The sequence below is a fragment of the Bison bison genome, unplaced genomic scaffold (assembly GCF_000754665.1).
Source record: "Bison bison bison isolate TAMUID 2011002044 unplaced genomic scaffold, Bison_UMD1.0 scf7180017864337, whole genome shotgun sequence".
Classification (NCBI taxonomy): Eukaryota; Metazoa; Chordata; class Mammalia; order Artiodactyla; family Bovidae; genus Bison; species Bison bison.
In genome coordinates this window covers 1602289-1619701 of record NW_011494909.1, presented here as the reverse complement: position 1 = coordinate 1619701, position 17413 = coordinate 1602289, and the positions used below count along the sequence as shown (strand labels likewise).

The following is a 17413-nucleotide window of genomic DNA, read 5'->3' as shown; positions in this document are numbered from 1 at the left end:
GAGGAAATGGCAACCCACTCCAGTACTCTTGCCTGGAGAATCCCAGGGACAGGGGAGCCTGGTGGGCTGCCATCTCTGGGGTCGCACAGAGTCGGACACGACTGAAGCGACTTAGCAGCAGCAGCAGCAGCCCTCTGTGCACATCGCTGATGGATCTGAGGGCTCACAGCACTCTCTCTGTACTGCTTTTCTGATCCTCGTCACCAGCTTTCTCCTTTAGTTACGTGCATGTCAGTCGCCATGTTGGGTTGGCAGTGTCTTGAAGGCGAGAGTCCTGTTCATTGACTTTTTGTGTCCTGTGTGTAATGTTGGTGCTCTTATCTCTCCTGTAGCTTTAACCCGTGAAATTCATCTGAGTCATTTCAGCTCATTGACCTGTACAAGTGTTTCCTGTCTGGAAAGAGTCCACCCTCATCATCCACCAAGCCTCCTGTCTTCCTCCCTGCCACCTCTTAGAACAAATCTCGAAGTAATTATCTGCATCTATCATATCAACCATTACCTTTCCTGTTACCCTCCCACCACCTGCAAGTTGGCATTCTGGCCCTCACTACCCTCACAGAAGCTGTTTTGATAAATTAAAAAAAAAAAAATCTGTATTGCCAGATGCAGAAGGACCTTGGGGCACTTTGACGCAGCATCTAACAGCACTCGCTCTGACCACCACCTTGTTCTTGAAACTCCCTGCGTGGCGCCTGTGGGGCACGCGGTTCTGTCCCTGCTTCTCTGGTTGGCCCTTGCTCTGCCTCTGACGACTCGTCTTCCCGCTGTCCCTTGGTTCCGCCCTTGGTTGTCATCTCCCTTCACTCACTTTCTTCTCTGGACAGTTTCAGCCACACCTGTGGCATCAGCCCGCTCCCAGAGCCGTCCTGACAGTCGAGACCCATGTTTCCAGCTTCACACCAAATGCAGGGCATCCTGACCTGTGCCCCTCAGTCTCTGCCCACCGCCTCCCCGGCCAGCTTTCTCGTGTTTCCCCTGTTGAGGCAGTTACTTGTAGGGCACAGCATTGTGTGCAGGACACAGAGGTGAAGTGAACAGGCCGGGGTCCCGCTGCACGTTCAGCTGTCCAGGCCTGGGCTTCTGCCACCACCAGCCAGTTCCCTCTGAGGTTCAGGCCTTCACCAGCTTCCGGGGACTGTTTGTAGTCAGTCGCCTCTGAACTGTCCCCCTCAACTCCTGAGTCTCCACCCTCCAACGCTGCAGCCAAAGGTGGCTTTTCGAGAAAGCAAATGGGATCTCATGGCTTTGCTGCTTAAACATTATATACCTGATCGCTGACTTTTAGGTGAAATTGCAATGCCTTAGCCTGTGAGATGGCACCCCACTCCAGTACTCTTGCCTGGCAAAGCCCATGGACGGAGGAGCCTGGTTGGCTGCAGTCCATGGGGTCGCTAGGAGTCGGACACAACTGAGCGACTTCACTTTCCCTTTTCACTTTCATACATTGGAGAAGGAAATGGCAACCCACTCCAGTGTTCTTGGCCTGGAGAATCCCAGGGACGGGGGAGCCTGGTGGGCCTCCGTCTCTGGGGTCGCACAGAGTCGGACATGAGTAAAGCGACTTAGCAGCAGCAGCAGCAGCCTCCAAGATGGTCAGCAGCCTGGACACCAGCTGCCCCGGCACCCCTTCTCATGTGCCCCCCACACTGACACAGACACTCACACTGCACTGCCTCCAGGAGGGCCGGGCGCTTCCTTACCACTGTTTCTGTGTGTGGGACAGTCCACCGGCTGCCCCCCTCCTCTGCTGGCAAGTCTGCCAGCCTTTAGGACTCAAAGCAGACGGGCCCTTTGCCACAGCACCCCCACGGCCCTCACCAGGCAGAGTGAAGTGCCTGCTCCCCTGGACTCCCACAGCCCCTTTTCTGAAAAGACAAGTCTGCTTACTGACCCCTAAGCGTTCCACTCTCATCCTGGTCTCTTCTCTACAAATTGAACGTATTAATGAGTGGAGTGGGAATACAAGTGGACCCCACACCTCAAGGCCTGTGTTCTGTGCGTAAGAGCATCTTGCCTTGGAGCGTAAACGAAGCAGCTCTGAATTATTTAGCCTCTCATCCCCCGGTACTGCTCTCTCATCCTCTTCCTCTAGTGTTTGGAAGACCCTGGCAGGCATTAGGTGCACGTGGTCTCGACTGCCCGATAATCACTTCCCATCATTTCGGTGCCAGAGCCAAGTAGCATTCCCCTTTCATTTAAATTAGATAAAACCCAGAGCTGTGGCTGGCAAGTGAGGGAAGTCCACTGGGGAAATTAAAGGTTCAGACAGAATGGGACCCATTATAATAAAAGCATTTGCACAGCCACTGATTCCATCTACCCCGTGGCGTCGACAGTCCTTGGGGTAGGATGAAATATGAAGCGAGAGAGCCTGTGAAAGTCATTTGAGGAATTTATTTTAATTGGAAACGGTGGCAGCTTTCTGTGCTTGGAGTCAACTCTGCAGATCACGCACAGGAGTGTGATTGGCATCATTTAAAGAGCATGGAGCATCTTGTTCCTCCAAGATGCAGGATCTTGGTCCCACGCTGTCTCAGGTGCTTCCTCCACCTACATGCGCACTGAATGGGATTGTCAGCCCCTCCCTCATCCTATACTCCCTCCCTCTCGCCTTCTGTCCATTCTTTCACTGCCTTTGCATTCCTGTCTCATACTTCACGTTTAATAAAAATTAGATGATGACACCTAAATCAATCAGTGGGTCAACCTGCAAATTACTCAGAACTCTAGAACCCAAGAAACAGCCATGCAGCAGACATAGAATGACCAGGAGAAAAGTGGACCATCTGTAATCATTTGTAGTAACACAAAATAACGATAGCTGTTTTTTCCTATGCCTCATTTGTTAAGCACATCACATGCGTCTTCTCTGATAATTCTCTCCAGCCCTACTGTATAGATGTCACCTCCATCTTACAGAAGAGGAGACTAAAGCTCAGAGGAGATGCTTGCCCAGGGTCACGCTGCTATAATGAACGGCAGAGCCAGAATCACCTGTCAGATCCTAGCAGAAACCACACTGAGTGGTAGAACCAGATTTTGAACTTGAACCTGACTGCAAAGCTCACGTGTTATGATACCGTGTCACAGAGCCCTGGGACTTAAAAGCATCCTGTTGCTGAACATCAAACACACGCTTGCATTTAATATATAATGGTTCCTGTTAACTGAGAGAGGTCTCGTTGTTATTTAAATGCCTTATGAAGGTATCTGTAGTCTTGTTGAGCAGCATGGGGTTCTGAGACTGTTGAACTGTTGTTCAGTCTGCCTTACCTTCTCACTTTTCTGTTTTTAGATGCATCATCCCATTCAGATGAAACCTGCAGATAGTGAAAAATCAAACGGTAGGTGGTGACCAATTGTCTCCTATTAATGTCTGTTTTCTTTAGCACAGAAGTGAGGCTGGTGGGGGGAGGGGGGTGTGGGGAGGAGCTGGCTGTTTCTCTGGGGAAGGCAAAGAGATGTGCTCCAGGAGCTTCCATTGGGGTGGGCACCTCTGGAGAAACGTGAACTTCAGTCCCCCTCCCTCCTGTATCTGGTGTAAAGACCTGTGAAGATGCTACAAGTGGCGGGTTTCCGTGTCCCTCTGTTTGGGATGTGATTGGTATGGTGACCCTATGGCCTTTGGCTCTTGTCTATCTCCTCTGACAGCCGCACAGGCACCCAAGGGGGAGGGATGACCTTACACCAGGCAGAGAAGCCAGGTGAGGAGGGCCTCGCCCACCAGGACTTGGGCTGTCTTTTTTTCCCCCCTTTCCTTTGGTCCTCTGGCTTTGAGAGTGTCTGATTGCACTTTTCTCTAGGTTGTATCCATGCATTTGAATCTATATTCATTCAGAATTCAGTCTGCTGGTTAATAAACACACACTTAAGTGCAAAAAAATATATATGTATGCATTTGATGACGTCCGTGGAATAATTGACTTGCCTCTCCATGACACCAGAGGGTTGATGGGCACATTTCTCTCTGGAGTTTCTGCTTCGACTTGTGCAGACTGTCTCTCCTCGTTTTATTCTTGGGATTGACTGAATGTGTGTTAGAGGAATCTCCTGCCTTCCTGGAGCTCAGCACCCCCATCCCACAAGACTGACACAATCAGCGTGGTTTCCGGCCTCCAGGCATCTCTGCACCTCATTAATTAGTCATGGGGCAGAAGCCACGCACTCGGAGATCCGCATATCCGCGTGTGTAAATTATGATGAGGCTCTGCCTCTCCACGAGGTGTGTTTTTGCTGATTGTAGTGCATCCCATTTTCTGGCCCCATCAACTGGAAAGTTCTGAAGGAAGTTCCCTGCCGTATGGGGATGCTGCAGGCACTGGGCTCGCCTGTCGGGGAGTAAACATTGGTGCTTCACCACCATCCTGAGCAGCCACACCCTTCTCTTCGGGTCTGATTCCTTTTCCTACAGTTCTTTATCGCAGCCGTGGTGTTGGGTGTCAGAGGGCCTAAAACCCACCACTGCTTTGTTTTGGGTCTTAGTCCACTTGCTTTGTCCTTTGTTTGACAATTCTTCGTCAGTTACTTACTCTGTGCCGGGCAGGTTGCCAGGGGCCGGGGCTGCAGCAGTGAATTTTTAAAAGCAGAAAAGGACACAAAAGACACTGTCCACTCCCTCCTGGAACTCGTGTCCGTTGTCACTGGTTTCAGTATCTGACAGTCATGGAGAGATTGGACTTTAATCTCATTCATAGAATAGGAATAAAGGTAACTGCCTCTCAGAGCTGATCTTTTTTCCTGGATATTTGGGCTAGTGCTGTAAGTGACTGAGCGCTTGCATAAAGTGTGCCTGGTGTCCCCACCCCCACTCTTCCCTGGCCCTTAGGACCCTGCACCCCGTGTGTCTGCCCAGGCAGAAGGTGGGCTCCCTGAGCCCACATGCTCCAGGTGGGCATGCCTGCAGTCCGTTCTTTTCCTCCTGGGAGAGGGGAGGGATGGAGCTGGTATTTGTGGGATGAATCAGCGAAGGTCATGCTGGAGTGTCCAGCCACCAGGAGATGCTCCCTGTCCTCTGGCTCCATAATCCTCCACACTGTCAGGACGCCGATCATGGGATCAGAGTCTGCAGAAGAGGCTTCATTTGAGCCTTAGGCCATCGTGATAAACCTGACAGAGAACTGAGTTAAAAACGTGAGACTTAAAATACCTGAAGAGTTGAACCAAGAGAAGGTTTCTTCTGCAGTTTCTGCTGGGCAGGTACAAACCGTGACTGTCCTCTGGACACTGAAGGTGGTGTCTGCTTGGGTCTGGAACCACAGCAACAGGATACAACTGCCAGGGACACACCCTATTTTGCACAGTCTCAGAAGCCAAGCAGGACTGGGTACTGTGTTACTAAGATGAGCAAATACCCAAAAATGCCAGGTCTCAAGCCCTCTTTCGAGGAGCCCGGACTTGACCCCTGACCCTGCACTTGTTGGCTGTGACCTTGGGCAAGTTCCTCTAACCTCACCCAGCCTCCACGTCTCCAGCTGTAAGAGGGGCTGTGGTCTTCTAGTCTGTGCTCTGCCTGTACGGCCCACCTGACGGCGTCATCCCGCGGTTGACATCTGCAGAACTTAGGGTCACACCTGGCGCGAGGCGAGCATCCACTCTGCTCCGCTGAGGACATAACTCCAGCCCTCAGAGGCAGCTTCTCTGGTGCCTCCTGAGAGCAGAGGCCGGCCCTTCCAGCCCTGGGCTCTTCCTGCCAAAGCTTAGTTCTGAACACACAAAGGAAAACCCACAAACCTTCTTTCTGGGCCGTCGGTCCCTTCGCTTGCAGATTGAACTTCATTTTCTGAATTTTCAGTTAAGAAACAAAAAGTCAAATAGTATAAAGGGACCGAAGGTGGCTTTTAAAGAGCTCTTCTTCACAGAGGCTCCCGCCTTGCATAGTCATGAGCAGACTTCAGGGTTCTCCTTGGACCTGAGTGGAAGAAGGAGAAAGGTATTATGTCCCAAAGCCAGGGATACAAGCTGCAGGCCTTTTCTGATGTCACATGGCATTTTTAACAGGTAAGCATAGTTTCTGAGAGGCTTCCCTGGTAGCTCAGCTGGTAAAGAATCTGCCTGCAATGCCAGAGACCCCAGTTCAGTTCCTGGTTAGGAAGATCCCCTGGAGAAGGGAATGGCTCCCCACTCCAGTACTCTTGCCTGGAGAATTCCATGGACAGAGGAGCCTGGCAGGCTGCAGTCCATGGGGTCACAGAGTCAGACACGACTGAGAGACTTTTACTTTAACTTTTTACTTTTTCATAGTTTCTGCAGCTCAGAGAGCATCAAGATTTCTTGGGCTCAGATGCTCAAAATAGCTCCTGTGGCTGTGAAAGAAGTATAATGAGCTGTAATTGCACTTTTTTTTTTTTTCTGAGTTTGCTGACATTTATGGATGGCACAAAGGACTCATCATAGTGAGACAGTTACTCTCTTCATTATCAGTGTGTTCAGATTTCTCCAACTTCATATTTGCTGAGCAAGATTCATCACAGATTCATTAGTGATGGACAAATGAACTCCAGAAAAGCAATCGCTCCTTTAAGCTTTTGTCCACTCACGGATTCTGACAGAGGGAACCTCTGCTGAGCCCAGAAATGTGGTTTGTTATTCGGTTATTAAGTCATGGCTGACTCTGTGATCCCATGGACTGTAGCCCGCCAGGCTCCTCTGTCCATGGGATTTCCCAGGCAAGAATCCTGGAGTGGGTTGACCTTTCATTGTCCAGGGATCTTCCCAACCCAGGGATCTCACCCAGGTCTCCTGCATTGCAGGCAGTTTCTTTACCACTGAGCCACCAGGCAGGGAAGCACCCCCCGCCTCCCCGCCCCCGCCAGAAATGTGAGTCTGCTCTTGTATGTTCCCTGCACTTGAATGTTTTCTGGAACAAACCTGCGAGATCTCCACCCTTCCTGGAACCTGTGCTTCCAGTGGCTCTGGCGTCAGCTGTAGCCTCCAGCACATTTATGCAGACTCCCAGCGTTTCATCAGTACTTCATGTTCTTGCACTTCTACTGCGCCAGGCATCCAGAAAAAAGATCCTACTCTGGACCAGCAATAAAACATCAGGGACTTTGAGAAGAACACACTGAACATATGCCCGGGTCTCAACAGCACCCACCTTTTGTGGCTCTTTTTCCCTTGCACCTAGTTGAGTGTGGTACAGGAAGAGCATTTGAGGAGGCGTGGATTATTGCAGGAACCAGCCACACTCACACACACACACTCTTCTTCATTCTGTCTCCCATCAGAGGGCCTGTTCCCAGCTTTTAATCCTCCATCGCCATGTAGAAAAATCAACCAACTGTGCAGGATTGAAAGTTAAAGGCAGTTGCTGGGTCTCAAGTCAGTCCAGCAGTGGGCGATGAGGAAGTCATGGTGGTCGCCTTTGGTTCTGGGCTTGGGGTCCCAGGGGCTGGAGCCGTGTGTACTTGTGAGGTCACACTCCTAGCTTCAAGGATTCTTTTTTGATTCTGTGGACAGAATGTCAGGTTCATTTTGCTTTAACTTCCAGCCTCACGGCCTGTCAAGGGTCCCAAGAGCCTCGCATCCAGAAATGCCATGTAAGCCCCCATCTCTTTCCTCAAGGCCTCTGAAACCTCCAGTGACCGGGCATCCAGTTCCAGGCTTGTGAGAGCCAGTGTGAGGGGACACTGTCTGTCCAGGGAGGGTGCGGCCTGGAGAGATGGGGATCTGGATCCCCTGCAGTCACTTGCTGATACACTTGGAAAGGAAGAAATCATTTTGAAATTCAAAGTAGACTCTGGGATTCAGAGGCCATAATTAAATGCCGTATGTTAGCACCAACACATTGGAAAGTTGTTAATGAATTCAGGCCGCCCCAAATACAGGTGCAACTTTGACAGGTTGTACACCAGGGTGTTAGCACAGACTTACGGTTGAGGGTGGGGGCGCGTTAAAAATTAAGTTTCTAGTCCCTGAACTTAAAAAGTCCCCATGTACCTGTAATATTAACCCTTCTCATTTACTCTGTGGAAGGGGAGCTGGCAGTGGTCGCTGCTGTGAATCCACTTTCAGCTTGGCCGCCAGCATTCGTGGCCACCCTGACTGTGTAGCCCCTGGCGTATGAAGCATTTCCCCTCATTCATTCATTGGTTATCCTAAAGGAAGATGGACTTTTCCTCCAGAGGGCGAAGACGTTATCTTTTGAATCTTTTTTTTTTTTTTAGTTTCCCTAAAGCACTTAGCAGAACATTATGGATGTGGTAGGTTTATTTAAGCACCTGGCATTCTTGTGGATGGAAAAAAATTAGTGAGCTACGTAACTGCTTGGGAGTGCTTAGGCAAGGCCCAGCAGAAAATGCCTCTAACGTTGATGAAAAAGTTAAGTGAATTCAGGATGATTATGTTTATTTAACATGTCGACGGAACTGTTCGGCAGTCCTTAGAATGGGAATCTGAGGACTAAATTTCAGAAATAAATTTTCACTGGAAGATCCAGGCGAACTCAAGGAAAGCTCGGTATTTGTAGTTAGTCCCATTTTGCCATTGCAGTAAACAAGGTCCAGCTGTTAAAACCACAGAGCAGCTTTGGCTCAAGAGATTGCTGCCATTCAGGTTCCTATATAGATGCACACATGTGGCAACACATACGCACATGTCCACTCACACATGCATACACACATGTGGCAATACACGTGTCCACTCGCACATGCATACACACATGTGGCGACACATGTGTCCACTCACACATGCATACACATGTGGCGACACACGTGTCCACTCACACTTGCATACACACATGTGGCGACACACGTGTCCATTCACATGCATACACGCATGTGGCGACACACACATGTCCACTCACACGTGCATACACGCATGTGGCGACACACGTGTCCACTCACGTGCATACACACATGTGGCGACACACGTGTCCACTCGCACGTGCATACACACAGACGTGTCCACACACATATGTTACACACACATCCACACACAGGCCAGGAAGGTAGCACTTTCGGTAGCATGTGGGTGGTGCAGCTTTTCTTTTAAGCTGACACTTGTTGCTGAAAAAGAGACAGTGATGTTTCCTCCCTCTGCTTGTGGGAGTTTACCCTCCACTGAGGCCAGGAAGTCAGGATTTCCTAAGTGGTTTCCTTTTTTTTTTTAATATTCTTATAGAAAGAAATCACTTTTGAACTTCTCAGGAGCTTCACGTTTAGATGACTCTAGCATTCCCACCCCAACAAAGCTCAAACCCTGAGAACTATTTTGGTTAAATACCGTAATTATAGGTTTACCAGGGAAACCAAGGACCAACTGGGACTTTATCCTTTGCTTTTGTTTGAAAGAACCAAAACTGGATTCTTCTGGATAAGAAGAAATACAACAGAAATTAGTTTTTTACTCATCGAGATATCAGCCATAGCTTCCTGAGGGTGGGAAGGGGTCGGGATGGTTTCCCTCCTTCCCTAAGTTCCCCTCCCTCCTCGGTCCCATTTCCATCAGTCCCGTGTGTTCCCCTTCTGGTTTAGGGGAATGCCTCATGCTGTCAGGGTCCTCACACTGGAGCTCAGAAGCTCCCATTGGCAAGAAACCATCCTCTGTGGGATCTGATGCTTCTAGAAATGCTTGGATCCTTGGGCCAACCCAAGCCTCAACTTAACTGAGCTTCACCAGCTCCTACTAGGTGACCGGGACTCCACTTACTCTGACAGGAGAAAAAAGGATTTCTTAAATTAAGAAATCTTCATCTGCACAAAGCAACTGGGGTTCTCCACAGCCTCTGCCCAAGAATTAGAGCCTGTGATCCTTATTGCTTCCTCGACAAGGCTCAACAGGGTCAAGGGCCCTGGACCACTGGTGACCTTCCTCCCGCACTGAGCCCGTCTCTGCCCACCAAGCAGAAAGTCATACACATGATGCTTCAGTAAGGCTGCCTGCCTCTGCGCACCCCAAGGACCGGCCTTGTTCTACCCTAACTCTGTGCCTTGTCTGGTTAATATGTGATGTCCCCAGCCCACTACCAGTCCATCCGGACCCTGCCAATGCTTCTTAAAGTCCAGCTTCAATTCCACATCTAATATCAAGCCTTTCTCAAGCTCTGGAGCGCAATTCATAGTTCACAGGGATTGTGGAATTGTGGTTTTCAGCCTGAATTCCTTGGAACCCTCTTTTCTCTTCATTGTCTTAGGAGCCACAACCAGTGTGGAAAGAGGGGCTGGTAGAAAGGGATTCTGAAGTCCACGAGCCTCCAAACCCAAGTGCTTCAGTTCTGTTCAGTTCAGTTGCTCAGTCGTGTCCGACTCTTTGCGACCCCATGAACCACAGCACACCAGGCCTCCCTGTCCATCACCAACTCCCGGGGTCCACCCAACCCATGTCCATCGAGTCAGTGATGCCATCCAACCATCTCATCCTCTGTCATCCCTTTCTCCTCCTGCCCTCAATCTTTCCCAGCATCAGGGTCTTTTCCAGTGAATCAGCTCTTTGCATCAGGTGGCCAAAGTATTGGAGTTTCAGCTTTAGCATCAGTCCTTCCAATGAATACCCAGGACTGATTTTCTTTAGGATTGAGTGGTTAGATCTCCTTTCAGTCCAAGGGACTCTCAAGAGTCTTCTCCAACACCACAGTTCAAAAGCATCAGTTCTTTGGTGCTCAGCTTTCTTTATAGTCCAACTCTCACACCCATACATGACCACTGGAAAAACCATAGCCTTGACTAGACAGACCTTTGTTGGCAAAGAATTGTCTCTGCTTTTTAATATGCTGTCTAGGTTGGTCATAATTTTCCTTCCAAGGAGTATCTTTTAATTTCATGGTAGGTGAACCATATAACCAGGCTGCCTTCTATCACTTGAGAGAGAGAGAAAGGAAAGAAAAGAAGAAAAAGAATGGAAACTTTCATTCTGTGGATGATAAGACTAAGGTTCAGGGAGGTCTGCTTAGCCCCCAAGGTTACCCATCGCCTTCCGGGCAGCCCTGGAGTGAGGACCAGGGTCCCCAAGTCACAGCACTGGCCTCCTCTCCTGGCCTCGTCTGCCTTCTCCAGACTCAGCAGAAACACAGTGGAGGGAGCGGAACCCCATGCTGGAGAGGGGAGTGGATCCTGGTCCAGGTCAGGCTTACCCATTTGTGGAAGGACCCCTGGCTGGACCCTTCCCCCTGCTGGGCCTCGGGCGTCTCTTTAGAGTCACACAACACATCTTTCAAGGCTGTTACTTACGGCCTGGGATTCTGTGACTGCAAGCTCTTAGCCCCTGAGCGCCACCCTGTCCAATGTAGCAGTCACATGCAGCTTTTAAATTAGAGAAAATTACGTCACAGGAAGAATTCACCTTCTCACGCATACTGGCCAGCTTTCAGAGTGCTCAGTGGCCACAGGCGGCTTTAGCTACTGGGGTGGACGTCACAGACCGGACCTCCCCCTTCCTGCCGAGCTCTCCTGGGTGGCGTCGCTTCAGAGGAAACCAGTCTCTCTCCATTACATCAACAGATCGCCCGTCCCAGCTCCTGGAAGACACAGACCATGGAGTCTGACTTCAGTACCTGAAGCAATTGGCCCTGGCAAGTCTCAAATACACTCTTGCCAGTTAGAGGATAATGAGATACTTACTGTCCAGGGAAAGAGTAAGAGAAACAGGAATGAAAGCCAATTAAATTGCAATGACAAGATTATAATACAGATATAAAAGGATCCCTTAAGCTAGGACTTTCTGAAGTGCTGCTGTAGCTGGCCATTTTTTATTATTATTTTTATTATTATTATTCTAAGAGATGAAGTGAAACATGGGAAATAAGCAAGCCTTCTCCCTGAGGGCTTCTAGGACGATCTTTGGCACTCTCCTACAGAAGGCTGTGTTGAAATCCATAATAGTCCTGCCTTTGAGACTGAGCATACCCTGTTACCCTGAGCTCAAGCACATTGGTTTAGGGGGAAAATCTCCTAGGTCATCAGGAATAAACCTTCCCTGATCTCTACCCACTGTCAGCTTCCAAGGTTAGAATTTGCACGTTGTTGCCCTGACACCCAAATGCATTTCTGTTCATCATGAATCCTGCGTCCCAGACTTCCCTGGTGGTTTAGTGGTTAAGACTACGCTTCCACTTCAAGGGACACAGGTTCGATTCCTGGCCGGGGAACTAAGGTCTCCCATAAGATCCCACATGCTGTGTGCAGCTACACACAAAAAAAAAATTGTACCTCCAAATGGACAGAATATTGTTCCTTCCTTGTACTTTTTTTGTTGTTGATGCATTTCACCCTGAGACAGAGCCCACCCCCAACACGAGATTCTCAAATAACTGCAGCCCCACTCACCTGACTGCAGTTGCCTTCGTCTTTAATCATAACGTGCAGACCACGTGTGCTGCCCAGGGTGGGGCTGTGTAGCCAGTGCTACGGACAGAAGGCCATTGCCCAGCCCCCTGGAGAAATTCTCATCCCTCCTCTCCTGTTCTCCTCGGGACCCCTGAGGACGAAGCTGTTTGAAATCGGGGAAGGAGAATGCTTTCTTCCCTCAGCGCTTTGTTAAAAGCTTTGCTGACCACTTTTTCACTCGGTTTCTGTTGTTTTTCCTTTCCTGACCATTCTCTTTCCCTGTCACTCAAGTTAGAAGAACATCTATCCCCCACCCGCAACCACAAAACAAAATTTGTGTCCCTAAATACCACTATGCAAGGGTATCACTTAGCAGTTACCCAGAACTTTACCGTTTTAGTGAACATATTACTGTTTGCTTAAAAATGGGAGGGAAAGGACTTAAAAACAGTGTTTCGTGTCCCTTGGAGGTGTTTTGTTAGTGTACAAACTCCTGGCGTCGGAATAGGAGCTGAGACGCTGAGGAAGGGCCGGGTGGGAGGGCAGAGGTGGCCTGGGCGTCTGAAGAGTTAGCCTCGGGGCCCGGTCGGAGGTGGTGATGAAGCGTTGCCTGCAAGGAGTAAGATGAAATGGCCCTGGCTCATTCATTATTTCTATCTCCTAGCCGTGGAAGACAGAAAATTGTTCATAGGAATGGTTTCGAAGAAATGTAACGAGAATGATATCCGGGTGATGTTTTCTCCGTTTGGCCAGATAGAAGAATGCCGGATCCTCCGGGGGCCCGACGGGCTGAGCCGAGGTGAGTGTGCCGTCTGCAGCGTCTCTGCCCTTCCGCACTAATTGGAGCCCCGCGTCCCAGCCAAGGTAGATGCAGCCCCGCACACGGCCGGAGGTCGCCCCGAGACACGCCCCACGGGACGAACTTAGCCAGCCCGAACTTTTCACCGTGGCGGGAGTGATCACCTCTTATTTCTTGAGTCGAGAAGGTCCTGGTGCCAGCATATTAGCTCAGGTTATCACTGTCAGACAGGAGGCCTCAGGCCGCCCTGTCATTACACATCGCTTTTCAGTCTCAGATTAGAGGAGATTGGGGACGGGTTGGGGAGAGACTTGGCGGGTGAGAGAGAATGTGTGCCGCTTGCATCTTAGTTTTCTGACTTTCCGCCTGTTCCTGGAAGAGGTGTTGAGGGTGTGGGCATCTAAACAGAGAAATAAAGCAAGAAAAAAAATTGCCCTGCATAGCATAGAGCAGATACAGACTCGAGTAACCCAGCCTGTCTCAAGGTGTTAGGGTTTTAGAGCAAGGAGCAAACCTCCTGGAGTCCTACACATATAGAGTCCATTAAGTGACAGATAAATGAATTCATCCAGAAGATTGCAGGTTCTTCTTTGTCACCAGGATAGAGGCAAAGGCTGGGCTTTCCAGCACTGATGAAAACCAGCATTTTCGCCAACAGCGATGCAAGGTGGTTGGAGATGACTGTTCTGTTTCCACACTTACCTCCCCCTTTGACAAGGCCATACGCCTCCTTCCTTAAACCACTCATAAGGCTTGTCACCAGGTCCCCAGTCATCTAAGTCCCCTGAGTCAGCTCAGCGAGGCCCTCAGGAAGCCATGCATGTAAAACACGTTTGTCCATTCTCATAAGAAAGCTGTTTTGGCAACACATAGAGGATTTCATTCAATTAGTGGAGTTTCCAAGGCAGGTTCCACAAGGATAATTAGAAGCATCTCTCGGGTCCCCATCTCTGGTTCCTAGGACTGCACTGCCTGCCTCTGTCCTGAACCCTGTGTTGAAAGAAAAGTTTGGGCCTTGAGTATCAAGGCCCTAGTGTTCACCAACCTCCCTAGTCTTACCTAAACTCTCCACCCTGGGAAGAAGAACATGTGTTCTTTAGACTTGTAGACATAAAACTTCACGATGTCAGCTGCTTGAAGGCACAGGGAACAAAAGCTTTCCACCTGCCTCCACCCCCAGAGCCCCAAAACAAAGGGAGTGTTGAGAAAAACTATGGGAGGAGGAGGAATAACTCTAGTCTTGTGATCCCTACATTTCTTTCTGAAGGTGGCTTTAAAAAAGAGAGAGAGAGGAGGAGGAGGAGGCGGCCTGGAAATGACGCTTAGCGCTCCCTGAAAAGATGGGAGTATAAAAGCTGAGCAAGACACCATGTCAAGTGGGGTCCCTGTGTAGCAGACCCAGTGCCTTGAGCTCATCTGTCACGTAGCACCTGTGCCTCCACCAGCATCACCCCAGCTGGCTCCCTGTGCTGGGGACCCGGATGGCCTCGCAAGCAGAAGGCTGCCAGGTTTGCATCCTGGATCCCTCTGCAGCACCCCAGCAGCCCCCACGCCAGGAGAGCTGATCATCACATCGGATCATCCAGTCCCGCTGCAGCCGGGAGAGGCAGATAGGCACACAGTCCGGGAGGGCAGATGCCTGGGGGAGATACAGCATGGCTGAATTAAATAGGCAAGAAAGATGAGAGTATTTTTGTGAACCCTTTTCTGCTGCCAGTTTAGTCCTAAGAACCACCATTCTCCCCCATTACGATTCTCAGGCACGTTTCCGTGTTACTTTGCGTTTTTCATTTGCTCAGGTATACAGCATGGACGAGGAACAGACAGTCGTAGTGAACTGTGTAGTGCCTTGGAGGTCGATGGCCCTGGGGTCCAGACCTAGAACTTCTCCAGAGAAACTCATGGGGTGCTGTCCACTCCTCTTCCTGTCTCTGTCCTCAGTTTTCCCAAAAGATGGCAGCAGTCAAAATATGTGCCCTTTTTGAATAGGGCATGATTAGCTTCCACATTTTTATTATCTTCTTTTTTTGGCCGCACTGCAGCTTGCAGGATCTTAGTTCCCCAATCAGAAATCGAACCTGGTCCCTTGGCAGTGAAAGTGTGGGGTCCTAACTGCTGGACCGCCAGGGAGTGCTCCTACGTTTTTGTAGAAGCAGACCATTCATAGGGTGTCATGGAGGCCTCGACTATGAAGTAGGCGTGCTGGACTTCTGTTCTCCCCCTACTGATTTACGAACTGAGTCTCTGACTCAATTTCTCCACCTCTCCAGTGGGGGCAGTGATGGGAACAGCACTGGTGTCTAGAGATCCTCAAGCATATGGTAGATACTTCTGCAGTTGAGATTTTAAAGCAGCCAAAACTTTCACAGAAAAGAGCACCAAGACACCGTACTTGAGGAGAGAAGTTGGCCAGTTCAACCTGCCATTCGGTTGATGAACCAGCACTTGGCACCAGAAGCAGCCTATTTCTGAAACAAGTTACACTTTCTTCAATATTTTATGCAAATACCGGTTTAATATAAAGAGTAGACTCCTCTTCCTTGCCCCCCCTTTTTTCCAACAGAAAAGTAATTTCTGAATTTCTAGAAAACTGATGAGAATCCCCTATGGCAAAAAGAAAATACTCATTTATAGTCATTTGTTCTGAAATATAAAGACGGACAGTGGTGCATTTTTCAATTAGCAATACCCAGGGACTCCTGGGTACTGGGGACTGCTCCTAAATCAGTGTATTTGTTGAAAGAACAATTCTCTTTCATGCTACTATTTTGCTTTCATTAATGAATTGCAGTTTTCAATCAAATATTAATAAGTATCTCCCATCAGCAGCACTCCCGAGCAGGAACACTCAGCATTTCCGGTCTCCATGCCTGTTGCTGGCTCAGCTGTTTATAGAATAAATAAAAACGAAATGAAATGAGAGATTGGCTGCTCTGAAAAGCACCTTTTAATACTAAACCAGGGTATAAACTAGTCAGTAGAAAAGGATTTAAATCAAACCACATGATTATGATAGGGGAGAGATGCCCTTGAGTCGTGCACATTTCCAGTTAGTAGCCCTGGGTCTCCAATAGGTGTCCAATGTCTTTCCTCCTCTACTGCCATGTCAGTAGTTGACATTCCTACCTGGCAGGTGTTACGCTGAGGTTCCTCCAGGCTTGTTGATTCAGTATCCCTGCCCTACGTGAGAGTAGCTGCCAGAACTCACACTTATCAAGTCCTACGATACTTTCAGTTAGAATCACTGTTTAAAAAAGAAAAAATCATGACTTCCATATAGGCAGGAAAGACTGTTTTAAAGGCCCCATAGTTATTCACTGGCACCCAGATCTGTGCCGTGTTTTGAGACAGGACCTCCCATGCTGCCCTGTCCCCCAGGGAAACTGTCGTGTCTGCACGTGGACAGCACCTGCCAGGCCTGTTGAAATGACCCAGCAGACGTCAGGACTCTGCTCACTTTACACCGTGTGCCCACGTCTGAACATGCATCTTCTCCTTTGGGGGCAGTAACCCATTCTGCCATTTTGGAAAACCTGGTTTGAAATGCTTTTCAGCCCCTCATGAGATATCAGATCTTTCTGCAATGGCAGATCTGCCTCTCAGGGCCCCCACGTGAGCCTTCACTGAGAAGCAGGCCAGATTCCACAAGCCCACCCATGGCAGGCCAAACAAGACGTTTGCTGTTAGAAGCACAGCCTCAGACTGCTCCACCAACACATCTCCTGGACAGTGTAACCTGAGCGTGTCCGTTTCCTAAAATACAAACGTTCTCACCTGCAATCCCACGGTCAGATTGAATGACTTGGGTACGATCTGCCGGGCTTGCTACACCCTGGCAACGGAATATCTAACTCAGAGACAATGAAGGGGTTGATTTGGTTCTTCTTTCCCATGAACTGCAGTCAGATCTTCACTGCCATTTAAGGTAACTTTCTGCTTGTTTAAGAATATTCCAGCTGTGTTTATGATGTTCCAACATTCTCCTGCCAAAACCCTTGACAAAGGAATTGGCGATATTTTCAGGGATGTTGGTGAGCACAGTCGGGATGCAGCCATTATGTCCTCATTTGTTTTTATTATATCTGATCTGAAATGTGGGGGTAGGCTTTTGACTTTTAAAACATGTACAGGGAGAGGACTCAGTTTTGATCATGACATTTTAGTCATGTCCACGTAGTGCCCAAGCATTCAGATACATGGGAACCTGTGCCAGAGGCCTCCTGGGTTATTAGCTGCATCTTGTCATCCTACCCAGGTGGCTCAGTGGTAAAGAATCCACCTGCCAATGCGGGAGATGCAAGAGATGTGGGTTCAATCCCTGGGTCAGGAAGATCTGCTGGCGTAGGAAATG

The 17413-nt window shown here is 49.3% G+C and overlaps 1 protein-coding gene across 7 annotated transcripts in view; it reads left to right on the top strand.

Moving 5' to 3' along the window:
• CELF2 (CUGBP, Elav-like family member 2) overlaps positions 1-17413 on the top strand; it is a 430555-nt gene that overhangs the window by 352641 nt on the left and 60501 nt on the right. For all 7 annotated transcript variants that reach the window (XM_010854102.1, XM_010854104.1, XM_010854103.1 and 4 more), the window contains 2 exons: positions 3299-3347; positions 12928-13062. In XM_010854102.1, the coding sequence (XP_010852404.1) occupies positions 3299-3347; positions 12928-13062 (184 nt within the window). The remainder of the gene's footprint in view (positions 1-3298; positions 3348-12927; positions 13063-17413) is intronic.